General features: G+C 56.6%; 1 protein-coding gene across 1 annotated transcript in view; it reads left to right on the top strand.

The window, feature by feature from the left end:
* Nucleotides 1–641: 641 nt before the first annotated feature.
* The window catches only part of MED12 (mediator complex subunit 12), a 21,195-nt gene continuing 567 nt past the window's right edge, over nt 642–21,269 (top strand). Inside the window, exons 1-43 of the mRNA XM_081809327.1 lie at nt 642–960; nt 1,504–1,608; nt 1,815–2,006; nt 2,143–2,302; nt 2,835–3,016; nt 3,190–3,300; nt 3,424–3,678; nt 4,030–4,176; nt 4,568–4,667; nt 4,791–4,927; nt 5,145–5,276; nt 5,853–5,979; nt 6,426–6,655; nt 7,019–7,099; nt 7,227–7,397; nt 7,600–7,744; nt 7,911–7,961; nt 8,294–8,412; nt 8,615–8,758; nt 9,233–9,396; nt 9,630–9,761; nt 10,180–10,407; nt 10,583–10,727; nt 10,889–11,009; nt 11,396–11,497; nt 11,621–11,734; nt 11,986–12,161; nt 12,341–12,520; nt 13,597–13,668; nt 14,115–14,248; nt 14,419–14,580; nt 15,045–15,156; nt 15,323–15,412; nt 15,933–16,042; nt 16,218–16,353; nt 16,634–16,795; nt 17,894–18,268; nt 18,509–18,659; nt 18,815–19,020; nt 19,178–19,255; nt 19,357–19,411; nt 19,487–19,574; nt 21,156–21,266. Of these exons, the coding sequence (XP_081665453.1) occupies nt 862–960; nt 1,504–1,608; nt 1,815–2,006; nt 2,143–2,302; nt 2,835–3,016; nt 3,190–3,300; nt 3,424–3,678; nt 4,030–4,176; nt 4,568–4,667; nt 4,791–4,927; nt 5,145–5,276; nt 5,853–5,979; nt 6,426–6,655; nt 7,019–7,099; nt 7,227–7,397; nt 7,600–7,744; nt 7,911–7,961; nt 8,294–8,412; nt 8,615–8,758; nt 9,233–9,396; nt 9,630–9,761; nt 10,180–10,407; nt 10,583–10,727; nt 10,889–11,009; nt 11,396–11,497; nt 11,621–11,734; nt 11,986–12,161; nt 12,341–12,520; nt 13,597–13,668; nt 14,115–14,248; nt 14,419–14,580; nt 15,045–15,156; nt 15,323–15,412; nt 15,933–16,042; nt 16,218–16,353; nt 16,634–16,795; nt 17,894–18,268; nt 18,509–18,659; nt 18,815–19,020; nt 19,178–19,255; nt 19,357–19,411; nt 19,487–19,574; nt 21,156–21,266 (6,092 nt within the window). The 5' untranslated portion in view covers nt 642–861. The remainder of the gene's footprint in view (nt 961–1,503; nt 1,609–1,814; nt 2,007–2,142; nt 2,303–2,834; nt 3,017–3,189; nt 3,301–3,423; nt 3,679–4,029; nt 4,177–4,567; nt 4,668–4,790; nt 4,928–5,144; nt 5,277–5,852; nt 5,980–6,425; nt 6,656–7,018; nt 7,100–7,226; nt 7,398–7,599; nt 7,745–7,910; nt 7,962–8,293; nt 8,413–8,614; nt 8,759–9,232; nt 9,397–9,629; nt 9,762–10,179; nt 10,408–10,582; nt 10,728–10,888; nt 11,010–11,395; nt 11,498–11,620; nt 11,735–11,985; nt 12,162–12,340; nt 12,521–13,596; nt 13,669–14,114; nt 14,249–14,418; nt 14,581–15,044; nt 15,157–15,322; nt 15,413–15,932; nt 16,043–16,217; nt 16,354–16,633; nt 16,796–17,893; nt 18,269–18,508; nt 18,660–18,814; nt 19,021–19,177; nt 19,256–19,356; nt 19,412–19,486; nt 19,575–21,155; nt 21,267–21,269) is intronic.

Raw genomic sequence — 21,269 nt, 5'->3', positions numbered from 1 at the left:
CAGGTTAAAGGAGATGATGTCTGGAAAGCATCTGACACAGTAGGTGCCTCTTTCTCAAGCTGGAGTTCACGAACACTTAGGGGATACATTGTTGACATTTAGGGGCTCTAAGAATTTCCCTGGAAAGTATGTAACATTTCGTTTCCCTCTGTAACTTTCCTGGGAAGGCCCATAGCGCCCATCAGCATCTTAAAGGGGCTGCGAATCATAAAAGGCTAAGAACCTCAGGGCCAGACCATAAAGACCTTGAGGGATTAGAACTGGCCTTTCAGGGGTTTAATAGGTGCTTTCTTATGCAGACAGTTTCTAATCTTCACAACAGCCCTTTGAAGGAGGTAACAGTACACCCATTTTTCAGATGCAGAAACTCAGAAAGGAAGAAGTGGTTTAGGGTGAAAGGCAGAGTTCCTAACCGAGGCAAATACCCTTGAGCACCGATTCCAGGCCGAGAACCGAGCGAGGCACTGGGGACCCGGTTTCAGCTTAGAGCTCGGCTTCGCGGCTGCCTCCCGCGCCCCACCCCCCACCCCCCAGGCACACCGGACTGCTCGAGGACGTTTCGCAGATACTTGGGGAGTGAAATCCATCTTCAGCCGCGCGGGCCCGAAAGCTCCGCGGCCGCGGAGCTCCGCCCCACGCCGGGCTGGGCCCCGCCCCCGCTGCGGTCGGTATTGTCCGACGGTTCCCGGCGTCCCTCGGTTCCCCTCGGTAGTTTCCGGCAACGATCGAGAGTTTCTAACGTGCCCCTTGTTGTCTCTCGGCTGCCGTCCTCGGAACCACCGCCCCCCTTGTCGGTTCCCTCTCCCCCTCCCCCCGTCAGCCGGCCCCGGCTGGCGCCTCTGGCGCTACGGGCTGGGCAAGATGGCGGCCTTCGGGATCTTGAGCTACGAACACCGGCCCCTGAAGCGGCCGCGGCTGGGCCCTCCCGATGTGTACCCTCAAGATCCCAAACAGAAGGAGGTGCGTTCAAAAATCCGGGCTCCCAGGGGGCCTGAGGCAAGCGGTCGGCAGAGGAGGAAGCATTGATGGTTTGGTGAGGGGGGGCGGGGCGGTTTGGTGGGAGCCAAAGTCCCAAAAGGGGTAAGAGTAAAGTGGGCTGGTGTGCGAGAGTGGGACCTGGAGGGGGGGGCTCCCGGGTGTGAATAGGGAATGATGTAGGGGCTACGCTGGAGGCGCCCCCCCTCCTCACACACACACACACACACACACACCTCAGAAAGTTGTCTGAGGCAGCTCGGTGAGCTACGGCTGCTTGCAAGCTTGCAAGGAAGAGTGATGTTGAGCGAGCGCTGACTGATTGGAAATCTTAGTGACTGTGGGGGTGAGGGTGGGGTCCAAATGAATATAAGGGCCTAGCTTTAAATAACAATCTGTTCTACTCAGAATCCTCCTCCTACCTCCCCCCCCCCCCGTTTGTTCCCTTCTCTTCTCCTGCCCTCCTCCCCCACCACCACCACCCCCAGGGGAGGGGAAAAAAGCTAAAATATCGTTTTCCTGCCTCAGGATGAACTGACGGCCTTGAATGTAAAACAAGGTTTCAATAACCAGCCTGCTGTCTCTGGGGATGAACATGGCAGTGCCAAGAACGTCAACTTCAATCCTGCCAAGGTGAGATAACCCTGCCAGGCTGAAGGAAAAGCCTGGAAGAATCTGAGAATGAGCAAAGGCCCTGGGTTGGGAAGACCTAAAGGGACAACCTGAATGGCTGAGTTTTCCCTCATAACCTAATGCTACCACATTGGTATTAGTGATCAGAGGCATGACCACCTCTCTGCCTCTTCTTCCCTTTCTAAGGTGTACTTTCCTTCCCTCAGATCAGTTCCAACTTCAGCAGCATTATTGCAGAGAAGTTACGTTGTAACACCCTCCCTGACACTGGTCGCAGAAAGCCCCAAGTGAACCAGAAGGACAACTTCTGGCTGGTGACTGCACGATCCCAGAGTGCCATTAACACCTGGTTCACTGACCTGGCTGGCACCAAGCCACTCACGCAACTAGCCAAAAAGGTGAGGTGCTTGTTCCTGGTCTCCAGGCCAAGGTGGGGAGCGTGGGTGTGAAGTACTCTCCTATTCCCAGATTAAGCTACGTGGGTGCCAGCTTGTAGGGGTGATAGAGGTCTCATTATTTGTGATGTCCGTCCAGGTCCCCATTTTCAGTAAAAAGGAAGAAGTGTTTGGGTACTTAGCCAAGTACACAGTGCCTGTGATGCGGGCCGCCTGGCTCATTAAGATGACCTGTGCCTACTACGCAGCAATCAGTGAGACCAAGGTGAAGAAGAGACATGTCATTGACCCCTTCATGGGTGAGTAACTCCTAATACCACGGGTCCCACCACTGATCGCATCAAGGAGTGATGACAGAGAGACCCTTGGACTTATTCTCCTTCCTCGTCTGTATTCCTTGCTTCTGCATGTGTCTTGCATTCACTCCGTTGGTAAACGTTGAGTGTCTTGAGTATCTACTGTGTGCATGTACTGGGCTGTCAAGGGGACTGGTCCCTTATTCCCACCCTTAGGATGCTTGTAATCTGGTAGGGATGCTAAGGCATATGTACGAATCACATAATTAGAGAAAGTATGTGTATGCATGCGTGTGTGTGTGTGTGTGTGTCTCAAGAGAAGGTGAAAGGTTTTCTGAGACTTCAGTGGACAGAAGGATTACTTTCTTTGGGGGACACCCGGGAAGGCTTTGAGCAGGTGGCATTGGACCAGAGCCTGAGAGGATGAATAGGATTTAGAAGTATGGTGACTGGGGGTGTGGGCGTGGGGCGGGGACAGAAGATGTTCTAAGCAGAGGGACGGTGTGAAATAACCCTCTCTCCACCTTTCTCCTAGAATGGACTCAGATCATCACCAAATACTTATGGGAGCAGCTGCAAAAGATGGCCGAGTACTACCGGCCAGGGCCTGCAGGCAGTGGGGGCTGTGGGTCCACTATAGGGCCCTTGCCCCATGACGTGGAGGTGGCAATCCGGCAGTGGGACTACAACGAGAAGCTGGCCATGTTCATGTTTCAGGTAGGAAGACGGGCATGTCACGTGACACCTGGCCTCATATTCTGCCGGGACAGGACAGAATCTGCCTGCTAGCTTGCTCCAGCTGCGGTTCTCTTCCTCCTTCCATTTACTTTATCTGCCTTATTAATAGTCTCCGGGGAAACTAATACTCCTCCTGCTCCTTGGACCCATAGGATGGAATGCTGGACAGACATGAGTTCCTGACCTGGGTCCTTGAGTGTTTTGAGAAAATCCGCCCTGGAGAGGATGAATTGCTTAAACTGCTGCTGCCCCTGCTGCTTCGAGTAAGACCTAGGATTTGGCTGGGGGGGGGGGTGGGTTGTCTAGGGAGGATCTGGGGAGGAATAAGACGTGAGTGCCCTGTCCCTCCGGGAGAACTGGGGGTTTTGATGGGCATGTCTTCACAGTACTCGGGGGAATTCGTTCAGTCTGCGTACCTTTCCCGCCGCCTTGCCTACTTCTGTACCCGGAGACTGGCCTTGCAACTGGATGGTGTGAGCAGTCACTCATCTCATGTTATGTCCGCTCAGTCGACAAGCACACTGCCCGCCACCCCTGCTCCTCAGCCCCCAACCAGCAGCGCACCCTCTACACCCTTTAGCGACCTGCTGATGTGCCCTCAGCACCGGCCCCTGGTTTTTGGCCTCAGCTGTATCCTTCAGGTAGGTGCCGGGTGGGCCCAAGGAAGCATTAAGAAGCATCCTGAGAAGACCTGGATGCCCGTCCTGGAGAATGGGGGTGATTCTCAGTGGGAGGTGGGAGCAGGCACTGTGAGTACTTGCTTGGAGATTGTTGCTTCTCGTTCCTGGGATGTTAGTTCCTTTCCAGGACTGAATAGTAGGCCCAGAGCCTTTTAGGAGAGGGGATGAGGGGAGGGGCTCAGAGACGGAGAGATGCTACGTCAGGGACTCAGAATAACGTTGGACCAGAAAGCTCAAGCTGGGGTCTTGTAATGGGGTTCTAGAGAGGTAGCCGTGGGAACTGAGCCTGACTTAGCTCTTCCTGTCCGGCAGACCATCCTCCTGTGCTGTCCTAGTGCCCTGGTTTGGCACTACTCGCTGACCGATAGCCGCATTAAGACTGGCTCACCACTTGACCACCTGCCTATTGCCCCCTCCAACCTGCCCATGCCAGAGGGCAACAGTGCCTTTACTCAGCAGGTAAGTCCCACCAGGAGCCAGCCTGGTGGCCTCTGGATTGAGATGGGAAGCTGAGTTGCTCTTTCAGAAATAGTGACTTAGAGGGGCGCCTGGGTGGCTCAGTCGGTTATGCGTCTATCTTTGGCTCACGTCATGATCCCAGGGTTCCTTCATCGAGCCCCACGCCGGGCACCCTGCTCAGCAAGGAGTCTGCTTCTCCCTCTCCCTCTGCCTCTCCCCCTGGCTCATGCTCTCTCCCTCTCCCTCTCTCTCTCTGTCAAATAAGTAAATAAAATCTTAAAAAAAAAAAAATAGTGACTTGGAGTCTGGTACTGTCCTTTGCGCCTAGACCCTGGCCTGCTGTACACCTTGGTGCATCCTTAATCAAAGCCCTCCTTTTCCCATACTGCAGGTCCGTGCAAAGTTGCGCGAGATTGAGCAGCAGATCAAGGAGCGAGGACAGGCGGTTGAGGTTCGCTGGTCTTTCGATAAGTGCCAGGAAGCCACTGCAGGTGGGTGCCAGAGGACAGAGAGTAAGAAGGATGTTCGAGGAAGGGATGGTAAGGACCTAGCGACCTGAGAGTCGGACGCATTGGGCCTCTTGTTAAGTCCCCTTTACCGCTTTTCCTCCCGAGGCTTCACCATTGGACGGGTGCTCCATACTTTGGAAGTGTTGGACAGCCACAGTTTTGAGCGCTCTGACTTCAGCAACTCTCTCGACTCCCTTTGTAACCGAATCTTTGGGTTGGGCCCTAGCAAGGATGGGCACGAGGTAAGCAAGAAGGGGAATAGAAGGAGCAAAGCACGTGGCAAGAGCAACAGTATGCCTGAGGGGAAGGCATGGCGAGGCACGGACACCGGGGATGTGTGAAGAGATGATCTTCCTGGGCCTGGGATGTTTTAAGATGGGGCGCGGTCTTGAAGAAATTGGAGCACGGTACTTTATCCCCAACACTACCCTGCTCACCCTGTCTTCCTTTGGTCTCCAGATCTCCTCGGATGATGACGCCGTAGTATCATTACTGTGTGAATGGGCCGTCAGCTGCAAGCGTTCTGGTCGGCATCGTGCTATGGTGGTAGCCAAGCTGCTGGAGAAGAGACAGGCCGAGATTGAGGCCGAGGTCAGGGGGCAGAGATGAGAGAACGCGGTTGGCCGATGGGGCAGTGGCAGCTGGGGCTGGAGACAGATGGAGCTGAGTAGCGGAACCCAAGTTCAAGTTGTGAGAATACAGAAGGGGTACGGAACCGAAAGGGAAAGTTGAGGACCTAAGGCAACAGTAGGAAGGAGTAGATCGATGTTGGAGTTAGGGAAGCAGGCAGGGCTTCAGTTGGGAGGTGGTAAAGAAAACGGAGGTCAGTGGGGCGCCTGGGTGGTTTAGTCGATAAGCGTCTGCCTTCGGCTCAGGTCATGATCCCGGGGTTCTGGGATCGGGCACCGCATCAGGCTCCCTGCTCAGTGGGTGGCCTGCTTCTCCCTCTGCCTGCCGCTCCCCCTGCTTGTGCGCTCTCTCTCTGTGTGTCAAATAAATAAATAAAATAGTTCTTTTAAAAAAAGAAAAGAAAACGGAGGTCAGAGCGGGGACGGAAGCGCAGAGCTTGGGGGTGGAGGCGAAACGGGTGGCAGTTCAAGCATCGTGTGTGGAGAGGTGAAGAAGCAGGACAAAACCGATGTTAGGGTTTCTTCTCTCATCTTACAGCGTTGTGGAGAATCAGAAGCCGCAGATGAGAAGGGTTCCATTGCCTCTGGCTCCCTTTCTGCTCCCAGTGCTCCCATTTTCCAGGATGTCCTCCTGCAGTTTCTGGATACCCAGGCTCCCATGCTGAGTACGAACCCCTGCCACCCTCTGCTTACCTCCGCCTAGACTCAGTTACCCGCTGCTGTCGCTGGGAAGCATAGCGAAGGGTCTTCTGATGTCTCTTTCTGTCTTGGGCTTTATGCAGCCTGGGTTTTGGGTATAATTCCTCTGATGATCTTACAGTTGAGCAGAATAAAGGAATAAAGAGAAGAATAAAAACAAGACCTCACGCCCGAAGCATTCCCACACACAGAGAGCCGCAAGGATGCTCTCTTCCTTTCCAAGGCGGTGTGTGGGGCAGGAGTGGGGTGAACCAACCGCATTTTGTCCCGCAATTGTTTGGGGGGGGGGGTCGCTCCTCGTCTTGCCTACGTCAGGTACTCTAGGAGCGCTGCGCCTCCGGTGTGCTTCCCTCCCTTGCTGCCCATGTCTTGTGCTCTCCCTAAGCCCTCTTTTCTCATTCCCTCCATGCAGCGGACCCCCGAAGTGAGAGTGAGCGAGTGGAGTTCTTTAATCTGGTCCTGCTCTTCTGTGAACTGATTCGACACGATGTTTTCTCCCACAACATGTACACTTGCACCCTCATCTCCCGGGGGGACCTCGCCTTTGGAGCTCCTGGCCCCCGGCCTCCGTCTCCTTTTGATGACCCTGCTGATGACTCAGAGCGCAAGGAGGCTGAGGGCAGCAGCAGTAGCAAGCTGGAGGTGAGCGGGTTTGTCTTGCCCTCGCTGCCTCCTTCGGACAGCCCCATCTTCCTGGCTCGCAGAGTCCTCTGGGTACCCCTTCCCTAATAAAGAGAATGGTATTGGCTCGGTGTTCCGGGGCCGGCCCAGCCCTGTCACATCCGTGGTCGGCATTTGCTCCTCGCAGTGGGGTGAGGTGTTCCGATCCCCCAGTTTGAAGCTGAAGGGAATGAGGCGCGAGGCGGGTACGTGACCTGTCAAAGCTCGATTCCAGATCCGGTGCTTTGCCCAACACGGTCTCCTCCCTCCAGCTTCGACCTTTCCAGGTGGTGGGGAGCAGCTCCCTGGGGCTAAAGCCACTTGGCTTATGTTCTGTGCCCTCAGGACCCAGGGCTCTCGGAGTCGATGGACATTGACCCTAGTTCCAGTGTGCTCTTCGAGGACATGGAGAAGCCTGATTTCTCAGTAAGTCCGATCCCGGTGTGGAAGAATCCAGCTCCCGAGGTCCTCCCGTTATGCCTCTGGGGAATTTCTTTGTGCCCCTGACCCCCTTTTCACCCTCTAAATGTTCTGCCTTTTCGCCTTCTCTCAGTTGTTCTCCCCTACTATGCCCTGTGAGGGGAAGGGCAGTCCATCCCCCGAGAAGCCAGATGTTGAGAAGGAGGTGAAGCCCCCGCCCAAGGAGAAGATAGAAGGGACCCTTGGGGTTCTTTATGACCAGCCGCGGCATGTGCAGTACGCCACGCACTTTCCCATCCCCCAGGTACTGTTCCACGAGCTCCTCGAGACCTCGGTTTTGAGCCGGGGTTTCTGTCCAAGGACTGTGCTGAGGGGTTGGAGCTGTTCTTGCGGGTGTGGCGCGCTGGGAAGGGCTTGAGCACTGGGATGCTGAGGGGCATGGAGCATGCTTTTGAGAGGAGGGAGCGAGACCCGTGCTGGAGTCTGATGGTGCTGCTGGGATGCAGGAGGAGTCATGCAGCCATGAGTGCAACCAGCGGTTGGTCGTACTGTTTGGGGTGGGGAAGCAGCGAGATGATGCCCGCCATGCCATCAAGAAAATTACCAAGGATATCCTGAAGGTTCTGAACCGCAAGGGGACAGCAGAAACTGGTGGGTTTGAGGCTCCTGAAACAGATCTCCCCCTAGGAGTGCCCTAGTCAGTGTCCCTTTCCCCAGCACAGGGAACCCCCAGTCATGTCCCCATGTCCTGTCTCTTGGAGTCTCCTGAGAGCTCTAGTCCTTTTGAAACTTCCCCCCTCATTCCCCCCCTCTGCAGACCAGCTTGCTCCTATTGTGCCTCTGAATCCTGGAGACCTGACATTCTTAGGTACCTCACAGTAAGCCCCATACTGCCCGCCCTCCCCCCTCCCCTCCCTCGACCTAGCACCTCCCTGTATGTATTCCTCTAAGGTCCACGTAGTCTGTGGTCCTCCAAACCTTTGCTTCACTGACCCCTTCCCTTCATCCCTCCCCCACCCCCTCCTCGACCCTCCCTTCCCTTCTCCCTTTCTCCCTCCCACCCTTCCTCCCTGCCTTCCTTCCCCGGTCCCTCCCTTCCCTCCCCCCCACCCATAGCCTTCTCTCCATACCCCCCTCCCGACCCCCAGTCAACTAGTTCTCTTCCCCATCCTGACTGCTCCCTTTCCACTGTCCCCTCAGGTGGGGAGGACGGGCAGAAGCGGCGACGCAACCGGCCTGAAGCCTTCCCCACTGCTGAAGATATCTTTGCTAAGTTCCAGCACCTTTCACATTATGACCAGCACCAGGTCACGGCTCAGGTGTGGGCCTAAGTCTTGCCCCCGCCCCAACATTCTGCCATCCTGCCCTGTTTTCCTTTCCTCCTTATCTTTTTTTTCTCCCCCCGCTCCCAGGCAGGCTAAGCCTCCTGGGTCTCATCCCCGTCCGCCATCCTCCTTTTCTTGCTTCTCTGGTTCTTCCTGCCTCTCTCCACTCCCGTCTCACTCCCACTGCCCTTATCAGGTCTCCCGGAATGTTCTGGAGCAGATCACGAGCTTTGCCCTTGGCATGTCATACCACTTGCCTCTGGTGCAGCATGTGCAGTTCATCTTTGACCTCATGGAATATTCCCTGAGCATCAGTGGCCTCATCGACTTTGCCATTCAGGTGGGGAAGTTGGGGAAATGAGGGTGGAGGAAGGCGTTTGTGCTATATAGGGTCACAAGGTCGAGAGTTGGGGCTCAAGCCCGTGTCCCAGGCTACTTGGGATGGGCAGGAAGGCTAGCCCAGTGGGGGCCAGAGGGTCAAGTGGAACACGAGCTAAGAAGGCCAGACTAGAGACTCACGTGCTCCACAGGGAGGCCCAAGAGATAGATGAGAGCGTTGGGTACGGACTGTGCTCCTGCTGTGCAGTTCATAGAATTGTATCCTAGAGATGGGTTAGATCGTCGATGTGGCTTGTGGTGTTAATAAAGGACAGTGGCGTGTGGCAACAGGGCCCTTCTAGACTGAGGCGGCTCCAGTGGGAAGGGGCTCAGGCCTGCCTGGGCAGTTGCCTGGTGGGAAGGGGGGTCATATAGAACACGCGGGCCTCTTCTCATTTCTCCTCCACCCCACCCCCACACACGCTGGCTCTGCTAGCTCCTGAATGAACTGAGCGTAGTCGAGGCCGAGCTGCTCCTCAAGTCCTCGGATCTGGTGGGCAGCTACACTACCAGCCTGTGCCTGTGCATCGTGGCCGTCCTGCGGCACTACCATGCCTGCCTCATCCTCAACCAGGACCAGATGGCCCAGGTCTTTGAGGGGTAAGCAGGGGCTGTGGAATAAGCGGACGGCGCGGGACTCTGGTGAATGCCGGGGGAAGTGGGCCCCCGAAGGACATGGGGGGCCCTCACCATGGGAAAGGGCCTGCCATTTGGGTGGGAAGGGGAGACTACTGCCAAGAGTCATGAGCCTGTGTCTGGGGACCTTTGTGCCTTGGCCCGTGCACAGCACCCACTGACCGCCGCCATGTCTCGACCTTGCCCCCTTGTGACAGGCTGTGTGGCGTAGTGAAGCATGGGATGAACCGGTCAGATGGCTCCTCTGCGGAACGCTGTATCCTTGCTTATCTCTATGATCTGTACACCTCCTGTAGCCATTTAAAGAGCAAATTTGGGGAGCTCTTCAGGTAAGAGATGGGAGGTGAGGGTAGAGAGTGGGACCTTGGCCCATCTCCTTCCCATTACCACTCAACTCAGGAGCAGAGCACAGCCCAGGACCCTGCTGTCTCTGGCCTTCTGGGAGCTCTGTCCTTCACATGTTCTTGGTTCCAGAGAGTAGGCCTGCTTCCTTCTCTTCCTTATCAGCTTGGCCTCCAGCCCATCTCTACGGGGGCCCACACTCCTCCTCCTCCTGGCCTCCAGAGGCCCCCACGCCTTGTTCTCACTGGGTCCCTGTCCCGCCCATTCTGCTTGGTCCCATCTCCCTTTTGCTTGTCCCAAGGTCCCCGGGGCCTCCCTCTTTTTCTCCTCTCCCCCTTCCCAACCACCCCTCTGCCTCGCCAGATCCTCTCCAACACTACCATGTCCCTTCTCCCACCCCTGCAGCGACTTCTGCTCCAAGGTGAAAAACACCATCTACTGCAACGTGGAGCCCTCAGAATCCAACATGCGCTGGGCACCCGAGTTCATGATTGACACTCTGGAGAACCCCGCAGCTCACACCTTCACCTACACGGGGCTAGGCAAGAGTCTTAGTGAGAACCCCGCTAACCGCTACAGCTTTGTCTGCAATGCCCTTATGCACGTCTGTGTGGGGCACCATGATCCCGATAGGTATGGGGCGTACTGAGTGGGGAACGGGCACCACGCTCCTGCCTGAGTTTGGGAGGGATGAGATGCCCGGGAGGTACGGCAACCTTGGTTATTTTTGGGGTGGAGATGAAAAGTTAATGAGTCTGAGGTTTTGTGGAACAAGGTTTTTCCTGAGGGCGCTTGTACTTCTCCCCAGGGTGAATGACATCGCCATCCTGTGTGCGGAGCTGACGGGCTACTGCAAGTCACTGAGCGCCGAGTGGCTGGGGGTCCTGAAGGCCTTGTGCTGCTCCTCTAACAATGGCACTTGTGGCTTCAATGACCTTCTCTGCAATGTAGATGTGAGACTTGGGCCAGGGTCCCGCTGGGCCGTGGGGCGGGGGCTGGTCCCGGTGGTCGAGGTAGCAGAAGGACAGAGGCCTGCAGAGCGAGGGCCTACCGCTTTGCGTTGGCAGCCTCTCTGCACACTGAGGCGGGATGTCTTGTCTGCTTTTTCCTCCAGGTCAGTGACCTGTCTTTTCACGACTCCCTGGCTACTTTTGTTGCCATCCTCATCGCTCGGCAGTGTCTGCTCCTCGAGGACCTGATTCGCTGTGCTGCCATCCCTTCGCTCCTTAATGCTGGTGAACTGCCAATCCGTAACCCCTAGAATTTCTGGACCCCAAGTTTGACTAGACACCCGATGGCCACACTCTCACTGTTAAGTGCGGGGCTCCACGGTACCGCCAGAGGCCAGTCCAGTGGCGTGCCTCGGGCTGGGAGCGGCCTCTTTCTAACCCAGTGTTGGCCGCCGCAATCTTTCCGGTCTTTCTGTGTTTTGACCCTCCGAAGGACTCCCCTCGCCCTGCAAGACAGTTGGCTGCCCCACCTCTCCTCCAGCGTTATCTTGTCATTTCTCCTTTTCCCTGACCTCGCTGTCCCTTGCAGCCCTTCACCACCCACAAACCCACATACGGTCTCCCTTCGCCCTGTCCAATTTGCTTTCTTTTCCTTTTTTTTTTTTTTCCAGCTTGCAGTGAACAGGACTCTGAGCCGGGGGCCCGGCTTACCTGCCGCATCCTCCTCCACCTTTTCAAGACACCTCAGCTCAATCCTTGCCAGTCGGATGGAAGTAAGTGACCCCGATCTGAGCCAGCCAGCAGTAGAAAGTGTGGCTAACGCCCCCCCCCCCCCCCCCCCCCCCCGCACCCGCTGTTTCTACTTTTGCTTCCCCTGACTTCAGCTCCCTCCCCAGACAAGCCTACAGTAGGAATCCGTTCCTCCTGTGACCGCCACCTGCTGGCTGCCTCCCAGAACCGCATAGTGGATGGAGCTGTGTTTGCTGTTCTCAAGGCTGTGTTTGTACTTGGTATGGGGGTAGGAAGGGAGTGGTGCCAGAAGTGTGTGTGGGGTGGAGTGCCAGCTAAACTACAAGGGACAGTCTTTCTCCCTCCCGAAGGTGGTCTCTCTGACCTTTGGGGAGGAGAGGAGGGAGGGAAGTATATTTCTGTCCCGTATGGCAGGATTTAGGGAGTTGCTGCCTCTGTGGGTCCGGGCTGGGTCTCTACACTGTGTTCAGATCTCACTCTGCCCTCCCTATCTCCCGCCCGTGAACCACAGGGGATGCGGAACTGAAGGGTTCGGGCTTCACTGTGACAGGAGGAACAGAAGAACTTCCAGAGGAGGAGGGAGGAGGTGGCAGTGGCGGTCGGAGGCAGGGTGGCCGCAACATCTCTGTGGAGACAGCCAGTCTGGATGTCTACGCCAAGTACGTGCTACGCAGCATCTGCCAACAGGTCAGTCTCACCTTCCCCCCAAACCTCCTGAATGCCTTTATATAATATAGTCCTGTTTCCAGCCACGATCACGCCCCGTTCCTCCTATATATCATGTCCCTCGTCAACCCCCAGCCCATCCCCCTTATTCCTTACCCCCTCACTGGTTGCCCCAGTGCCCTGATTATCAGCTTCTTCAGGAATGGGTAGGAGAGCGTTGCCTTAAATCACTGTGTGAGGACAGCAACGACCTGCAAGACCCAGTGTTGAGTAGCGCCCAGGCCCAGCGCCTCATGCAGCTCATATGCTACCCATATCGATTGCTGGACAACGAGGATGGGGAAAACCCCCAGCGGCAGCGCATTAAGCGCATTCTCCAGGTAGGCCACGGTGATGGGGGTCTTGGAGGAAGCAGGGCGGGGGGGCCCAGGCCTGGGGTGAAACAGTGGGGACCCTGAGAGAAAAAGAGGGGGGTGGTCAAGTAGGAAGACGGACGAGGATGTGGGCGAAAGGTGGTGAGAGAAACAGCTCCAACGTAGGTTTAGAAGTCAAGCCAACATGGTCTAGACCCTAGAGTCAACTGTTGGTTGAGGGCACGGCTATCGGGAGTGGGACTGTAGCTTATCAGTGGGAGGCACAACCTCTGGGGAGCCTAGGTTGGGGCCTTGCTTGTTTGGCGTTTGCTCCTGGCTCAGTAACGAACAGCGGGACTACCGAATAGCTCCCAGTTATTGAGCGTCTGCTTCGTGCTGAGTGTTGCGTTCAGCACTCTGTGTACGTCTCCTCATTTAATCTGTCCAGCCTTGTAAAGTAGGTAGGGGTGTCTGTGTTTGACCAACAAGGACTCCAAGCCTTGAAGAGCTTAAGTAATTTGCCCAAGGTCATACAGCTAGTAAGTTTAGAGTCAGCGTGTGAACCCAGGCAGGCCCGTGCCCTCCCCCCACTCCCTGCTTCGCCACGCTGCTTCAGACATTCAGGTAACTGGAGGGAGGGTGGAGAAAGAAAGCCATTAGGAAGAGCTACAGGAATGAGGTCTCTTCAGCCCAGAGGAGGTAATGTCACAGAGAGATTAACTCACAGAGTAGCCTTCAGGTCCGTGAAGGACTTTGAGCAGCTGGTTTCAAACCGGAGAAGCAGGCTTTGACTTTAACATCAAGGATTTAGGGTAAGCTTTAAGGAGAATGTCCCCCTGCGAAGGAATGTGAGGCTCTGGAACAGGAGACTGGGGAAAGGTGAAGTTTTCCCGAACCACTTTTAAAATAGGGTAGATTTTTCAACTATTTGGGGTCATGTCGGTGGAGTCTTGCCTTAAGTGAGAGACACGAAGGTTCCTTTCAGACCTGTACGCATAGGTGTTTCAAGGTTGTGAGAGATCAGGAACTGGCCTTGGGGTGGTAAGTGGCTGGGGGCAGGGGACATGATGATGACGAGCTTGGGGGCGGCATCTCTATCACAGAACTTGGACCAGTGGACTATGCGCCAGTCTTCTTTGGAGCTGCAGCTCATGATCAAGCAGACCCCTAACAATGTGAGTGGTGCCCCGGCCCTCTTTCCCGTACTCCCTTCCAGCTCCGTGCCTCAGGAGGGCGGGCCACCATAGAAGAACCTGCGTCCTCCCCTCGGGTTCTTGAGCTGAGAGAGATAAGAGAGGATGGGAAGATGGCAGACGTGTGGGGCTGAGGAATAGGGAGGTGGGCCGGGAGTGTTGAGGCTCTGCGGCTTGAGGGAAGGTTGGCGGCGGCGGCGGAGGCTGTTTCTGTGTTCACAACAGTAAGGAGGTGTGCGAGGAGAAGACCGTGGGGAATTGGAGAAATAGGGAGGTGCTGGAGGACACGGCGTCCAGCAGAGTTGTGTCTCTCCCCTCTCATTATCCTCCAGATGCCTTTCTCCACCCTCATCTCCTACCATCTGTTTTCCTTCACCCCCAGTTACCTAGTTAGCACCCCATGTGCCTTTCATACCCCGCCCCCCCAGGAGATGAACTCCCTCTTAGAGAACATCGCCAAGGCCACAATCGAGGTTTTCCAACAGTCAGCGGAGACGGGGTCATCTTCTGGAAGCGCTGCCAGCAACATGCCCAGCAGCAGCAAGACCAAGCCAGTGCTCAGGTTGGGTAGAAACGTGTTTGGACCCCTCCCCTTATGAGTTGCCTTTCTGCTAGTGTAAATGATTTCAGCCTCGCAGAGATACTAGGCCTGTCCATCAGGCAAGGAGCGGAGGGATTGTTCTACCCTTGCCTGGCTCCTCTGGAACCCTGTGTACTCCATCTGTCCTCCAGCTCTCTAGAGCGCTCTGGTGTGTGGCTGGTGGCCCCCCTCATTGCTAAACTGCCCACCTCAGTCCAGGGGCATGTGTTAAAGGCGGCTGGGGAGGAACTGGAGAAGGGCCAGCACCTGGGTTCCTCTTCCCGCAAAGAACGGGACCGACAAAAGCAGAAGAGGTAAAGCGGCTGTGGGGGAACCAGGATTGAGGGGTAGAAGGGAGAGGTGGCAGGGCCGGGAAAGAAGAAAAGTTGGGACAGGGGGGTGGGGATAAAAAAATCACAGGAAAGTGGAAAATCGGAGGTTAAGAGTGGGCACAGTTGAGCAACAGGCTAGATCTGTTTTTTTCTTGTTAATTTTATTTATTTATTTGAGAGAGTGAGCATGCCCACGGGCAGGGGGAGGGGTAGAGGGAGAGAAGCAGACTCCCCGCTGAGCAGGGAGCCCGACACGGGGCTCGATCCCAGGACCCCGGGATCACGACCTGAGCCCAAGGCAGACGTTTGACTGAGCCACCCAGGTGCCCCAAGAGGCTAGATCTTGAGCGAGCAGAGTCTGGGGCTTGGAATAATGAGGTTGGAAGCTGCCTGACTTGCATCCCATGGTCCTGTTCTTGTTCTTTTCCTCTTTCTCCCTTCTCTAGCATGTCCCTGTTGAGCCAGCAGCCATTCTTATCCCTGGTGCTGACGTGTCTGAAAGGGCAGGATGAGCAGCGTGAGGGCCTTCTCACCTCCCTCTACAGCCAGGTGCACCAGGTACAGGCCTCTGGGCCACCGAGCGGGGCCGGAGGGCAGAGACGGGTGCCCCCGAGGCCACTGCGTCCCCCAGAACCTTCAGTACTTTCCGGTCAACACCTTGGGTGTTTGGGGATGGAAATGAGAAGATGCCCCGAGCTGTGTGTTATGCTTGTTTCTATCTCAGATTGTAAATAACTGGCGTGACAACCAGTACTTAGATGACTGCAAACCAAAGCAGCTCATGCACGAGGCTCTCAAGCTGCGGCTCAACCTGGTGAGAGGGGGACCCGGGGAGAAGAAAGACACGGGTGGGACTAGAACTGTGCCACAGAGAAGCCCGTGCCCGCCCCCACACCCGCACCCCGTGGGCCGGGGCGGGTGGGGGGCTGAGACGGAGGGCCCAATTTCCACTGGGTCTTCAAGTATGGACCCGGCTCTCCTCCACAAGACATGGGACCTAAAAGTGGTTGAGGGCCTGGATCCTTGCAGAGACTGCCTCAGTATCCTAGATTCTGGCTGGGCCCTCGGAGCCCTAGAAACCCGCCATGGAACATTGAGTGGAATCCTGGACATCCCTTAGTCCAGCTCCCATCAGTTCCTAATTCAGGAAACCGAGGCCCAGAGGCGCCAAGAATTAAGTCATTGGCCTGGAATCACATAGTAGATCATGGGTCCGACTGGCGCGTGGCCTGAGTTGTGCGAAGCGGCAGCCAGGCCGGGTTCTACTGTAAGCTTTCCCGAAATGCTAGACTTGGCCCCTGAGCCATCTGACGGGCTCGTTGTGGCCCTGGCAGGTGGGGGGCATGTTTGACACGGTGCAGCGCAGCACCCAGCAGACCACTGAGTGGGCCATGCTCCTCCTGGAGATCATCATCAGCGGCACCGTTGACATGCAGTCCAACAAGTAAAGCATCCCCACCCCCTCTTTTCTGATTGTACCCAAGAGGAACTCCCTCCCCCACACTGGGTGCATGACCCCCTATGGTTGGCGTGGCTCTCCCTGCTCGGGTCCCACCCTGAGGCCGGTGTCTGTCCTAGCCTCTTTCCTCTCTGGTTTTCTCCCGGGCTTCTCATCACAGCGAGCTCTTCACCACCGTGCTGGACATGCTGAGCGTGCTCATCAATGGGACCCTGGCCGCGGACATGTCTAGCATCTCTCAGGGCAGCATGGAGGAGAATAAGCGTGCCTACATGAACCTGGTGAAGAAGCTGCGGGTGAGCAGAGGAGGCAAGGGCGCGGCTCGGAGGGGGGCGGTGGGGGGACTGACCCCTCGGCTCCCTCTCCCCTGACCTTGCTCAAGCTCTCTGGCCTCAGGGACTTCGTTCCGGCCAGAGCTGCCTCCCCTTCCCGTCCACGTCCGCTTTTTTTTTGTTATTTGTACAGCTAGGGTTTACCGAGTGTCGTCTTCATGCCCGGTTCTCTGCTGTCCCTGAGACTTCCCATCTCTCCTTTGCTGTGTCCTTGAACCCTTGCCCCATCTTCCTGTGCCCGCAGAAGGAGCTGGGGGAGCGTCAGTCAGACAGTCTGGAAAAAGTTCTCCAGCTGCTGCCACTGCCCAAGCCGACCCGAGATGTCATCACATGTGAGCCACAGGGCTCCCTCATTGACACCAAGGGCAACAAGATTGCAGGCTTCGATTCCATCTTCAAGAAGGAGGCACGTCCCCTTTCCTTCCCATCCCCCGTTCCTATCGCGGCACCAGTCCCCCCCCCCACCCACCCAGCTTTTCCCCCCTTTGGGCAGGAGCTTTCTCTGCATGAACCTTGTGGCTAAGACAGGCTCAGCAGGCCGGGGAACCCATGGGGCTCTGCTGGTGAGAGCCGTCTCGGGGGTGTGGAGCTGATGGCTGAACTTTTTTTTTTTTTTCGGCTCCCCATCTTGGGAATCTCATCCTCTTTCCTTGGTCTGTTCCTCCACCTCTCCCCACCTCTCCCCCCCGTCCACCATCCACACCCACCTTGGAACAGACTACCCGGTTCTCAGCACCCTGTCCTCCTCCACCCTGGCCAGTACCCCACCCATCTGTCTGGCCGACTGCTGGATCTCTGTTATCCCTGCATTCCTCTGCCCCAGCGCACCCATCTCTACGCAGCTTTCTCTGCGCCTTGTCTCTGTCAGCTGCGGTATTTGTTGAGTAACCCGAATCACTGTGGAGAGCGGAGGGAGGGGAGGGAAAAGACGAGGCCGAGTCTAAAATCTAGAGTCCAACCCAGTCGTACATACATTGTCTTCACTTCTTTTCTTGGCCTATCTGTCTGTTTGTCTGAATCTCTCTCTCTCTCTGCCTGACTCTCACTTGGCTTTTCTCTGTGTCTCTCCGCTGGCCTCTTTGTCTCTCTCTTCCTGTTTTTCTCTCTTTCCCCGTGTCTGTCTCTCTCTCTCCCTGTTTCTGTCTCTCTCTCTCTCTCTCTGTCTTTGCCGGTCTTCAGTCTCTTCCCCACCTTCCCGTTTCTGTCTGTGTCTTCGTCTGAATGTCAGCGTCTGTGTCTGTCTCTGCTCCCCCTGCCCGTCACCCTCTGCCCTCTGAACCCTGTCTGCTCTGTGAGTGTGTTTGTGTATCGGCATGCATGTGTGTTCGCGCCCGTCTGTCTCCCTCTCACCGTCTCCCCGGAACCTACCCGGGCCTGGGTTTTGTTTTTTCTTTTCTTTTTCTTTTATTGCCAACAGCTCCTTCCCCCTCTCCTACAAGTCCTCAAGGTCTGTCTTCTGTTTTCCCAATCTTAGCGGCTCACTGTGTCTCGTTTTCTGGAGCAGGGTCTGCAGGTTTCCACCAAACAAAAGATCTCTCCCTGGGATCTTTTCGAGGGCTTGAAGCCATCCGCACCACTCTCTTGGGGCTGGTTTGGAACAGTCCGGGTCGACCGGCGAGTGGCCCGAGGAGAGGAACAACAGCGATTGCTGCTCTATCACACACACCTGCGGCCCCGGCCCCGGGCCTATTACCTGGAGCCGCTCCCGCTGCCCCCAGAAGATGAGGAGCCCCCTGCTCCCACCCTGCTAGAGCCCGAGAAAAAGGCTCCAGAGCCCCCCAAAACTGACAAACCTGGGGCCGCTCCACCCAGTACTGAGGAGCGCAAGAAGAAGTCCACCAAGGGCAAGAAACGCAGCCAGCCAGCCACCAAGACAGAGGTTAGTGTTGCCCCCAGCCCGGTTATGCTTCTTCCACAGCCCCTCTCTCTTCCCCCCCCCGCCCCCGTGATTCTGTGCGGTTTCTGGTTTCCGGGGGAGGAGGTGGGGAAGAGGTACCGTTAGGATTACAAGAATGAGCCACATAGGTCTAGCTCCTCTGCACCCCTTGTAGTTCACCTCACCCCACCCCACCGCACCAAGCTACAGTCCGCTCACCTTCCTCCTCTGCTCTTCACACAGGACTATGGAATGGGCCCGGGCAGGAGCGGCCCCTATGGCGTGACAGTGCCTCCAGACCTCCTGCACCACGCTAACCCCGGTTCCATATCCCATCTTAGCTACAGGCAGGGCTCCATAGGCCTGTACACCCAGAACCAGCCACTACCTGCAGGTGAGAGCCTGCCCCCAGGAAGGAGAGTTACCTGAACGTCCCTCCCGCCCGAGGGCCAATGCCCCATCTCTGAGGATCTGTGGATGAGGGGGATGCTGAGCGGGGATGGGGGGTGGGAGGGGGACAAGGAGAGGTCAGCCCGCTCCCCTTTCCAGGGGGCCCTCGCGTGGACCCGTACCGCCCCGTGCGGTTACCGATGCAGAAGCTGCCCACCCGACCACCTTACCCTGGAGTGCTGCCCACGACCATGACTGGAGTCATGGGACTAGAACCTTCCTCCTACAAGACCTCCGTGTACCGACAGCAGCAGCCCGCGGTGCCCCAAGGACAGCGCCTTCGCCAACAGCTCCAGGCAAAGATAGTGAGAGGGGCAGTAGGGAGGGCCGTCAGGGAGAGGGGCTTTGGAGGGTCACGGGACTGAGGAGACACTCGCAAGGACTTGCAGAGCGGGAGATACGAGAACCGAGATGGCGGAAAGCGGTTTCCCGAGTTTCAGTTTGTCTCCTTTTTCCCTCTAGCAGAGTCAGGGGATGTTGGGACAGTCATCTGTCCATCAGATGACTCCCAGCTCTTCCTACGGTTTGCAGACCTCCCAGGTGAGGGCACGAGAGGGTGAGAATTGGGGGGGGGGGACAGCTTGAGGCCAGCTGCCCTGCACAGCCTTGTCCCTGACCCCCTCTGTCCTCCTCCTCTCCAGGGCTATACTCCTTATGTTTCTCATGTGGGATTGCAGCAACACACAGGCCCTGCAGGTACCATGGTGCCCCCCAGCTACTCCAGCCAGCCTTATCAGAGCACCCACCCTTCTACCAATCCTACTCTTGTAGATCCTACTCGCCACCTGCAACAGCGGCCCAGTGGCTATGTGCACCAGCAGGCCCCAACCTACGGACATGGGCTGGCCTCCACTCAAAGGTACCCAAGGCATCTGGGGGGGCTATGAAGACATGCTGGGCTGCGAGGGCGCATCTGGTGGGGGAAAACCCATGCCAGGAGGTGATGGGACTAGTCAGAACTTTTGGAGAAGTGAAGAACGCTTAGCTGGCCACAAGATGCCAGAGCCGGGAGGGACCCTGGTGACCAGTAGTCTTCCGTCTGCTTGCCTGACGTTTCTTCGAGTCCCAGAGAGGGGAAAATCACTCCTACAGCTACGCTAAGGAAAGAGCCGGGGTTCTTGGATGTACTGTGTGGTAAGGAGTCAGCCAGCCGGTCGTAGAGCAGTTCCACGCTGGAGCGGACTAGCCACCGAGCCGTCCTACCATGCCGAATGCTAGTCAGGCCTCCGTTAAGATTCGGGAACCATGTCTTGAGGCTCTGCAGTTTAGGTTTTAGAACGCTGGGGAGTGAACCAGAGGTCAGCTGCTCACTGTGTGGCCAACACTACGCTAGGACGGGGTAGGGTGAGGAGAGATTTTAGAAAATACGGAGTCCCTCGCCACAGAGAATTTTTCGTCTGGTTGGGGAGATTAAGAGACTTACACAGAAGAACGTTTAAAGAACACGATGAGGAGAGGTATGATCAGGTGTGCAGTTGTGCGCCGTGAAGTAAATGGGAATTCGGAAAAGGTATGGGATGATGTCATCGTGGGCCTGAGTCAGCAGAGGAAGTTTCCCGAAGGAGGTGAGATTTGAGATGGCCTTCGAAGGATAGCTGTAATTTGAATTTGTGGAGTGGAGGATGAGAGAGGGGAGTCTGGGTAGACGACATAGCGTGAATGAAGATGTAGGGACCAGAGTGAGGAGGGTGACTGGGGGGCGGGGGGTGGGAAGAAGCACGTGGACAGCGTGTAAAATTCACCCCGGGGCAGTAGCCGGAGACAGGCCAGGGATGGGCGGGCGGGTATAGGGCTTGGAGCGCTCGGTGCAGAGTTGAGACACAGTCCCACAAAGAGCTCTTTTGATCAGGAAAGCCATGTATGGTGAGTTGACATGTTGACAGATGAATATGGGGTGCAGGGATAGGGTGCATGGGGAAGGAGACGGAAGACCTGAGACAGAGGGTCCGGCCGGGAGCTAGCCTGTGGCTGTGCCCTACGTGGGAAGGCGGAAGAGCGGGAGAACTCTGTGAAATGTTCCCCGGGGACCACCACCCCCAATAGCAGAAAGCACCTCAGTGGGTGTTCCTAGAACGCCTCTCCTGTGCTAAGACTCATTTTCGTTCTCGTAAGAGCAAAATGGCGAAAACAGGATTGGAAGATGCCTCGCCATGAAGGTTATGAGCCACTAAAACGGGGTGACGTCTTTGCCCCTTATTCCCCAACCGAGAAATCTGTCAGAACCCAGAAGGGCCCTTCTGGTTATAGTGCCAGGAGGAATGAGTGAAGCAACTTGTCCAGGTTTCCTTCAGGTCAGGGACCCGGGACCTCTCCCCCCCCGCCCCCTGACCCCATCCCCCCTCCTCCTCCCCCTCCTCCCTCCCCCCCAGCCCCCACCTCTCCACCCTCCCACCCCCACGCCGGGGCTGTGCCTTGACCTTCGCACGGCTGGCCTTTGCAGGTTTTCGCAGCAGACCCTGCAGCAGGCACCCATGATAGGTGCCATGACCCCGCTGGGCGCACAGGGCGTCCAGGCGGGCGGTGTGCGGTCAGCATCCATCCTGCCCGAGCAGCA

Source organism: Leptonychotes weddellii, chromosome X, assembly GCF_054177405.1.
Source record: "Leptonychotes weddellii isolate Sample4059 chromosome X, ASM5417740v2, whole genome shotgun sequence".
Taxonomy (NCBI): domain Eukaryota; kingdom Metazoa; phylum Chordata; class Mammalia; order Carnivora; family Phocidae; genus Leptonychotes; species Leptonychotes weddellii.
Note: the sequence above shows the minus strand (reverse complement) of the source record. Positions and strands in the feature narration are given on the sequence as shown.